Below are 9,652 nucleotides of genomic sequence, written 5' to 3' on the forward strand. Positions count from 1 at the left end.
TTATTTTTTGAAATGTATTTATGAAGAGATAAAAAGTAATGGTGAAATGGCGGCCATTTTTTTTCAAATGCAAAAAACAAGAGGTATGTACAAAAATGTAACATACTTCATCTGTAGGTGAAAGTGCAATTGTAATGTGTGAGATTGGGCATGTGTTTGCGATGTGTTTGTAATGGAACTTTGTGTGTGTTTGTTTTGAGTCTGTCAACACAGACAATGACTCATTGGTATGGCATAGCATATTTACACTGTACATTCTACTAAATCTTACAAAGCTGTTGACATTCAACTTACAATAAGTTTTCACTGGAAAAAAGAAGTAAATGATTTGTGTAAAGTGATTTTTTCCCTGATTATCAGGATTATACCACATTTCAATAAATAAAAAAATTATACTACTCAACTCACAATTTCAAGTGTATTCAACAGGGTCATTGCCAACTGGCAGTCATGTACTTGACAACATTTTTGAGACTTCAAGTCTGAACTGATATATATGTATATCAAAATCATGACACAAGACTTGTAGATTGTTGAGCCGCTGATTCTGGCTTCAAACACTTCTTTATAAGATTGCTAAGGTGAATCGGGTGATTCAAAACTTGGATTGGGTATAACAGATGATGTTTACCATGTCGCAATGATTTTTATTGCCACGATTGAATGATTCCGGCACTCAGTTCATGACAGCTTTTGGAGACTTGAAAATCAACTTTCTCTTTTTGAAAAACTGTAAATATTGTCACACTCCCAAGCACAATTCTGTGTAGTTTGTATGAACCAATTGAAAATAATTGCCATTCCTTATCCGCAATGAAAAGGCCCGTACACAGGAGTTAACACTCCAAATTTGACCCTTTTTCTGGACTAAAATTCACCTGCTTACCCCAGTTCTCCTGTAAACAGGTCCACAATCACCTTTGATAACAATGAGTTTGGGTGAAACCATGGTGGTAAAAGGGTTGAGAAAGACTTGGTCGTTTCACCACACTTCTGGCAACATTTTCAGTGCACCCCTGAAACCATGCCAAAACCAAGACTTCGCTGAACACCGCAGTTACAACAGAACCTGGTCGTCATGTCTGGGTATGAGTCACCACATCTGTGACAGTGGCTGTCAACGTTGACATTGACTCCCTCAGTAGATTTGCTGAGGGCTCCGATGCCGTACCTGGTCTTCCCGTACCGTGGTGTTGCTTTACTTGTGTACTTCCTGCTTGGGGAATTGTGCTGCGGTGACATGGGTGGCAAATTTATGCTGCAATTTTGAACAAAATAAAAATTTAAGGGGCCATGGGGTTTAACAGTTAGATTTTTCAGCATTCTATAATGCACCTTTGGTCGTGTCCTAGTCCTCATGATTATTGGCAAACAAACATAAAAATACCAAATACTACAAACATAAAATTTAAAGCTGTTAATTCTTCACGCTAAACTACTCAAAGGCAGCCTGACTCAAGGTCAAGTGTACTCAGAAGGTCAAAGTCACAAACCATAGTGCCATACAATATCTGGTCAAGTCAGTGAAAATCCTGTTTGTGTATGTCTTAGGAAGTCACGTCAGTGAAAAGTTTGGCTGACTAAACTTGGCAGTGATGCAAGTACCTGGCAGGAACAAGGTCACGGTGAGTATCTTCAGTAATTCTTTTCATTAGATTTGAACTCAGAACTAAATAGCTTACTAATCTGGCAAAGAAATTGGCATTAAAAACTACTTCGCAACATCCTTGCCTCTAATAAAAGATGGTTCGATTACTGAGCTAAGTTGTTGCAATTTTGACTGCAACCCCTCCACAAAGCCGGAGTTAAATAAAACATGCACACACATCTGTAAACACACCGGCAAAAACACATACTACGTTCATCAAGGCAATGAATACAGTACTTCATCGCGACCTCATATAGCCTACAGTACAATTCTGTCTCTCCCCCTTCCCAGCAGAGCAAAATTATTAGTCACTCGTTATTTGTTTAGCAATTTACCGAAACACGATGTTTTGTTAGATTAGCTCTACTGAGGCATCTGTACTGAAATGTACTTACTGAAACCCATCTGAGATGTTCACCATTTCTGTGTTGTCATTGGATGGCTTGCGACTATTCATGTGTCTGTACTTTGCACTGATTGACCTTGGCTTTCCAAAACCTTGGGAAAATCTTGCAGAAGGCTCGTAAGAATTGCCATGGACAACAGCAGGCGTCAGGCCAGTGGAAGAAAAAACGCAGGGTTGGTCTGAAAACATAAGAGAACCAGGAAGACTACTGTAAGGTTGTCCACTACTGTTTCTTGACCAGTTGGTAAATTCTAAATTCATCATTTTCACATTTTTAAATAATTCTTTTGACAACCACTGTATCTACACATGGTTTCAAATTAAACTGTTATTCGCAAACAGTAAAATGAGGTGTCAGCTAACCATAGAATTTAACTACAAAGTAAACATATTTTCAATTTTATATTTACCAGAATTCAGAGTTACTGAAATTTCTTTGTCAAGTGTGTTGACACACGTACATGTACACATGGAAATTTAATCTAGTATTGGCATGGATGCGAAGTTTTACACTGGCGTACTTGCTCTTACACTTGTTTGGTTGGAGTAGTGCTTTTGTTTTGATAAAAATTTTCTTCAGATTTATTTCTCTGTAAACTAGATACAATCAAGAGAATTGCAAGTATGGGGGGCTGGGGTGAAAGCCTACCTTGATAAATTCGAGGACTGGTTGACCCCATGAAACCATTCGCTGGAAAGACGGTACTATTGGATACTGGTCCGACACTCTTCCTGGTTGGTATTGGTGTATCATAATTGTAGGGTACGTCATGAAATGGATCGACTATTGGCTGGTTTGTGTGATAGCTTGTCGACTTTTTCTGTTTTTCATTCACGTTTCCTCTCTTGTGAAATGAGGCACTCTTGATGCGTGGCTGTGGTTTGGGAATTGATTTGGCATACTGAAACAAATTAAGAAAACATGCAGCACAAACTTTTTATAAAAATAAGAATAAATTTTATGTTTCTAGGAATTTAATCATAAAAACATGTTTCTCAAAGAAACAATGTTTTAATGCATGTTTACAGTTTACAGAATATGTCAGTAACATATTGATTTGAAAACATGCCAACAGCTTTGTATGATGAAAAAATTCTTGTGTGGCAGAGTGCAAATTAGGAACGTACCCATACACAACATCAGAAGTATGCTAGTAATACCGCGACTGTTTGTGGGCAATGTGATTTCCCTCTTTTAATGATGATGATGGTGATGTGATGGCGGTGATGATGTTTGTGATAATGATGATGTTGGCAATGATGACAATCATGATGACGGTGATGATGATGATAATGATTACGATGTCTGTGATGGCAATAATGATGATGATAATTATGATGAAAAAGATGATGATGATGGCTGTTATGGTGATGGTGATGATGATAATCATGGTCAATCATCATTATCATTATCAACACCATCATGAAAAACTGTAAATGACAAGACAACACTGTTGACTCACTTCTCTCCCTGTACTTATTTTACTACCATACCCTTGGCCGACAGATCTTCCAAGATACGACACTGGTTCGCCTCTTTCTCTCTTCCTGGCCTTACACATTGGTATATGTCTCTTTGCTGCATTTGGATTAAAGCTTCTGTGACAACTGGTGCAGTATACATAATCTGAAAAGAGTTTTTCTTTTGTCAGCAGAGGTTCCTTTGACAGGAACTTCTCAGCTGACAATATGAGTTATCTACCATCTTTTTTCTGAAAAGACTTCTAACAGATAAGTATTTGAATGTTTCTTGGCATGGGTTGGTGATAGTTTCACTGGTAGGGTGCAACAACCAATTGCATGTGTTTATTCAATAATCTTTATTTTTTTTATTTTTTTGTCTATCAAATAAATACAGTCCTGTATCTATGTTAGCTGATCACTAAATTTTCCATAAAAAGTGCCACAAAAACTGTACAGTGCAACTGATGTTCCATAAGTAAGAATGGCTGACACAACGCTTTTACCATATATGGACGTATGCAAATTCATGGAGATGGTACTATCCAATGTTGGTCTTACATCCAAACTGCTACTCCATATATACTGTGTGCTCTAAGGTCAGAGGTTATCCTTATAATTCATGGATATTATGATCATGAAGTTTGAAATACAGCTGACCCTGTTGTAGAAAATCTGTAAGGTGGGGACATACTGACCTGGATTGTCTGCTGGGGGAGGTGGAGGAGGCAGAGGGTCACCCCTCCTCATGGCCCTAACTGCAGCCCTGGCATTCCTGATGGTTTCTATAAACTCCTTGTGTCTTGCTCTCCAGTTGTTCTTACTCCCTGTAGTCTTGACAGAATAAAGAAATACAAAACATGATTTCAGATATATGATGTAAATTGGCTATTTTCAGAAATAAAATAATTTACCTGAGCCTCTTGAAAACGCCATCCCTTATCTTATGACTATCTTTCCTCTCTATACTTTACTATACCCCTTCACTAATAATTTGGAATTTTAAAATGAATGAGCCATGACTAGATTCAGGCAAAAAAGACCAACAAACCTTGTTGTCTCATACTCTGTTATGCTGAGAAATTTGAGTCATTTACAAAGGGACTGTTGTTTTTTTATTTGTAGCGGTTATTATTGTAACAAATAATAAATTCAGATAACACTATTCATTTCACAGACTTGATGATTGCAGGGCCCTGAACAAATATCTTATAGTTTTCATGAACCTGCTGTGTAGTTATACAAATTTAAATGAATGGTCAACCATAGACAGTAGATGGGCTACCCCTATACTGTCACATTTCTGTCTGAATCATCAAGTGGCTGCTAACTGTAAGCCTGCTAGGCAAGGGGCTTGCCAAGAAGTTACATAATGTCAACATCTTCACTCTTGTAGAAAAAACGAAACAAGGACATGGTTGCTGAATCAGCAGCAAAACATATTGAAATGCAGAAATATTGGCAGTCTGATGAATTTTTCAAATTTTTTGCCCCACAAATTTAAAATCTTCAAAACTACAACCAGAAATTCTAAGAAAGAACTTCATAGTCTGCCTATTATTGCCTTACCTGTAACCGTCTTCCAGGTCTGAGAGTGGCACCAAATGGTATATCTGAGCCGGACGCTCTCTGTCTTCCAGAATCAAATATTGGACGCTTCTTAAATTGCATTCTCTGACAAATTCTTTCATGTTTTACCTTCAAATAGTAAGAAAGAGAACAAACCAATTTTGTCAACTTCCATTGGAGTGATGTAACTTCCCAGTCTTGAGATTGTGATGTTACATACTAGTAAATAGTAATTTTTAAAACTCATGATGAACAACAGTTGACAAACTGGATAGGTAAGGCTGTTACATTTCTTTCTTAAACCTGGATCCTCTTTCACACTACAATTATATTGACTTAAAACAATGTGAGGGTCTTTTTTTCAAAAATGTGTTTGTCTATATTTGACCTTAAACATGAAATTAATTTCTTTATTCCAATAAAAATGTTGGTAAATTTTATTCAATCGAATCAATCAATCAATCAATTTTCATTATACTCAACTCACACTAGCAGAGAATGTGGTATGGTACATTCCAAAATTGGACCAAGTACAAAACTGAACACTTTCAAGAGGACAACAAAGTATATAAGTTGTACAATAAGCAAACTGTTTAACAGCGGGAAGGCTACTGGAGGGTCAGCACAAATCAGTGTTTTTCAAGAATATAGCAAGATCTAGAAAATTATACTCCATAACCCTTTTAAGGGCCGTTTCTTTTTGTGTGACACCGGAAAAAGTGGAGCAATCTATTCCACTTTCCTGTAACAATAAAACTCCTTGAGTGATAAACTCCTTGATCGAGTGATAAACTGTTTACATGAGAATAATAATTGAAACTCATCATCTATTTTGTTGCTATCACATCTGAGACAAACTATCTTTCAAAGGTAATTTTGGCTTACTTTTCCTACACAATTCAAAACTTAAACTATGATCACTCAATCTAAATTTTGATAAAGCTCTTCGAAGATTTGACAAATTGTTTAAGTATTTTTCAAAATAAAATCCAGTCTTGAAAGTTCTATATGTACGCAATTTATTACCACCTCCATTTTTTCTTGTATCGTTTGACATATTCTCTCTCCAAGAATTGAAATACTCGATTTTTATCTTCCTTTTTAATTTCTTGTTTAACTGGGCATATTAGAAATATGCAAGATGCACTTTTGTGAACAAAAATAATGCAATTTCACATAATTATTCCATTCATTTTTCTGATATTTGGGGCAGCGCTAAACCAGAAGGCCATGATAAATAAAAGAACTAGAGATGAAATATCTAACATGACAAATATGTGGTAATTTTTCACGTTTTCACGAATGACCAAAGGCCATAGGCAATTTTTTTTGCGATTTTGTGTGCTGACTGCTGCCCTCAACCATGGAGGTCTTTGGTATCTCCAACCTGCTCAGATTTCGTCATTTATAAAGTTATTTTCCCCAAGCAACTTTTTTGTTTTCTGGAACTGCTACATCCAAACCAGATACATCGGGAAAAAATTGCACAGATTAAAGGGTTTTGATTAAGTTTCTCCACATGTTTTCAAACCCGTCATTAAATTTGTATATGGCGCGTCTTGTTGTCATCGTAAACAAACTGAAGCCATAGCGGTGCAGTGCCACTGTACTCACATGACTGGTCGGATTGAAAGTTCTCCCGCAATAACGACACGGATTCAGCGGTCCTGCCTCCCCGCGGGCTGGCAAAAGAAAAATAGAAATCTTGAGTTAATTCCTGTCGTTTAAGTGGGAGGTTAGAAGGTGGTATACATTTGTATGAACTTGTTGATTGGTATGCTCAATCACACCATACTAACCCAAAGCGGCCGCCATGATGGTATTTTCAATCGATGCGATCAACAGGAAATGCATATAACGCGCGTCGCGGGCGTGGACGCAGTACCGTATGAGTCGTGGTTTCTTTTGTTTTTCATCACAAATACGGCTAAATACGCTGAAATTTGACGAAATACTTAGATAGGAGATTGGAAAGACTTAAAATGTGTTTATTTCTATTGGTAAACAATGATAACGTGGCTCCACTTCTGGAGCTACTACACCCCCATCATAAAATGGTATATTCCATTCTGTCCTTTTCCGCCTTCAATGGGCTACTGTATTATTGGAGACGAATTATTAACATTTTATCCGCGCTAATATATAATAAATATCTGACATAAGATAATTTGATAATTTTAATTTATATAAATCGTAAATTTTGAATATTATTTACATTTGTTATGACTTTAACTTACCTAATTGATAGTACGAAAATTTTGTTGTAGACGGAGGCTGTGGTTGCCATGGACCTGCGACGTCACTGTTATGACAGCAACAGATCGAAGTTCTCCATCTTGGTTTCACAGAACAACACAAACCGTTGTTGCGGCTGGTTACCAACGCTGACTTTCCCGTAGAAAACCGACAAAAAGTTGCCAATATTACGGAAATACTCAACTGGAATAATGTCGCTAGCAACTAGTCAGAAGACTGGCAACAGGAGGGAGGTATGTGCAGACGGATTTTCAACGAAATCACGACTGAAGAACGCAAAGGTGAAAAACCCTCCAGAAGCTGGCGCGTTCAAAGAGAGACCAGCCAAACCAACAGCGTTCAGGAAGTTCTACGAGCGAGGAGATTTCCCAATCGCACTTGAGCACGACACCAAAGGTAACAAGATCGCATGGAAAGTCGAGATAGAGAAATTGGATTACCACCACTACCTGCCTCTGTTTTACGACGGGCTGTGTGAAACATCACATCCGTACGAGTTCTTCTCCCGCCAAGGCGTTCACGACATGCTCGAGCACGGTGGTTCCAAGATTCTACCAGTTATTCCTCAGCTTATCATTCCCATCAAGAATGCCCTCAGTACGAGAAACAAAAGGGTCCTGTGCACAACACTGAAGGTTCTACAGCACCTGGTCGTGTCGGCAGATATGGTAGGCGAGGCGTTGGTTCCATACTACAGGCAGATTCTTCCCATCCTAAATATCTTCAAGAACAACAACCTCAACTCAGGCGACGGCATCGACTACAGCCAACAGAAGAGGGAAAACATCGGCGACCTTATTCAAGAAACACTGGAAGCATTCGAAAGACAAGGAGGCGAAGATGCGTTTATCAATATAAAATACATGGTACCAACATACGAATCGTGTTTACTGAACTAAACTTTAAACCAACCGGAGAACTTGTAAAATAACTGGAAGGGTTGGACAACAACGTTCTTGTATACATAACGTGCAGCCATCGTAGTGAACGCGTCACCAAGGATTTCATATTTCCGTGTACAGTACCTCTGGAACTAGGCTTTTTATAAAATATGTGATAATTGAACAGAGTTATTTAATGAACATGGACAGTTTCAGTTCATTTTGACATGTGTCGTCATTTTGTGTATCTTCACTTTGGAGATGTTGCCACACGAAGACCACTGCATACAATAACATGTTTTGCTTTTACAGTTAATATGACGCTATGTCTTGACTTTTCAAGATCAAAATTAAACTGTATCTTTAGGGTCACTGGAACACACTTGCCACAGTTTGTAGTGTCATTTTTCATACACATTCTTTCATTCTCACTTGACTTGTAAAAATGGTTCAACATTTTGACCCTTGGTGACGTTTCTGTGATGTCTCATATAGGCCTGGTTCATGGCTTATCATTTTTTTTTGTTAACACATTATGTATTTATCAGAAACCCTTTCGAAAATTGGCCATGATTTCAATGATATGATTACATCTAACGTTAAAATAATTTTTGATGCTGTTATTTTTTTTAAACTCATGCAATTCGCCATGAGGGGATTGTCAGTGCAAGTATGTAATTGTAAATACTGACACATTCATACCATCAAAGAACTTATCTATTCAACATTACTGGCTTAGTGGGTTCTTTGATTATGCAAAAATATTGTATATTTGAAAGAGTATTCAGTTTCTTCGTCCTGGTTTGGTCTCATAGTGATTTTGTCTGACAAGTCAACATTGATCTTTTGAATTGCGGCATATTTATTCACTATGTGACTAATATAGGTTACTTTCAATGTACCATTAGTTATGAGCATTCTTGCAGTTTCTTTACCCAAAAACCCTTTTGTATATACAAATTTTAAGTGGTCTTTGAGAAAGTCCTCTGTGTCATTTGGTATTTGTTGGATTTAAGATGATAAATCTTTTTATGCCTGTTGTTTATTTTGCTGTCTTTAAACCAAGACTTCCAGTGGTTACCAAGGACAGAAAAATACTCAGTTCTTTAAAAAGTTGTAGTATACCTCTAGGCCACAGATAATTTTTTCGAGTTTCACGGTGAAATAAATTTTATTTGTGCTTTACTTTTGAGTCCCTTCTGAGTGGTTGTTTACAGTTTTATGACAGACTGAGTGTGCTGTTAAAGTTTGGCATTGTGATTTAAATGTGTTGTCAGTTTGTGACATGAATGTCCTGTAATTGCTAATGTGTTAAATGTCCTTCAGTGTGACATCAGTATGGACATTGTACATGAAGATGTTTATCACAGTGACAATTACTTGGAAGGGTTCCCAGACACTTCGCACCAAAACCACTTCGCACCATACCAT

At 37.4% G+C, this 9,652-nt stretch overlaps 2 protein-coding genes across 3 annotated transcripts; one reads left to right on the plus strand and one right to left on the minus strand.

Annotated features, from left to right (window-relative positions):
* Positions 1–73: 73 nt before the first annotated feature.
* On the minus strand, positions 74–7,128 carry LOC139118627 (zinc finger C2HC domain-containing protein 1A-like). 2 transcript variants are annotated; one of them, XM_070682041.1, is made up of 8 exons: positions 6,884–7,128; positions 6,699–6,766; positions 5,085–5,213; positions 4,214–4,349; positions 3,518–3,681; positions 2,704–2,929; positions 2,044–2,233; positions 74–1,258 (listed from the first exon to the last, which is right to left on the minus strand). In XM_070682041.1, the coding sequence occupies exons 1-8, from the start codon at positions 6,936–6,938 to the stop codon at positions 1,006–1,008; spliced, it is 1,221 nt and encodes a 406-aa protein (XP_070538142.1). In that variant the 5' UTR covers positions 6,939–7,128; the 3' UTR covers positions 74–1,005. The 2 variants fall into 2 exon arrangements, with proteins under 2 accessions (XP_070538142.1, XP_070538141.1); XM_070682040.1 differs by having other exon boundaries at positions 2,704–2,956; positions 6,884–7,125.
* Positions 7,129–7,378: 250 nt separating this feature from the next.
* On the plus strand, positions 7,379–9,406 carry LOC139118629 (parkin coregulated gene protein-like). Its single transcript, XM_070682042.1, has one exon. The coding sequence runs from the start codon at positions 7,532–7,534 to the stop codon at positions 8,237–8,239; it is 708 nt and encodes a 235-aa protein (XP_070538143.1). The 5' UTR covers positions 7,379–7,531; the 3' UTR covers positions 8,240–9,406.
* The last annotated feature ends 246 nt before the right edge of the window (positions 9,407–9,652 follow it).

Source organism: Ptychodera flava, chromosome 19, assembly GCF_041260155.1.
Source record: "Ptychodera flava strain L36383 chromosome 19, AS_Pfla_20210202, whole genome shotgun sequence".
In the NCBI taxonomy this organism is placed as follows: domain Eukaryota; kingdom Metazoa; phylum Hemichordata; class Enteropneusta; family Ptychoderidae; genus Ptychodera; species Ptychodera flava.

Excerpts from the sequence above, each read along its gene's own strand:
- LOC139118627 (XM_070682040.1), bottom strand. The coding sequence starts at position 6,938 with ATGCATTTCCTGTTGATCGCATCGATTGAAAATACCATCATGGCGGCC. Across the intron at positions 3,682-4,213 it reads TCCCCCAGCAGACAATCCAG|ATTATGTATACTGCACCAGT; the intron begins GTCAGTATGTCC and ends AACTCTTTTCAG. Across the intron at positions 2,234-2,703 it reads CAGTCCTCGAATTTATCAAG|ACCAACCCTGCGTTTTTTCT; the intron begins GTAGGCTTTCAC and ends TTATGTTTTCAG.
- LOC139118629 (XM_070682042.1), top strand. The coding sequence starts at position 7,532 with ATGTCGCTAGCAACTAGTCAGAAGACTGGCAACAGGAGGGAGGTATGT.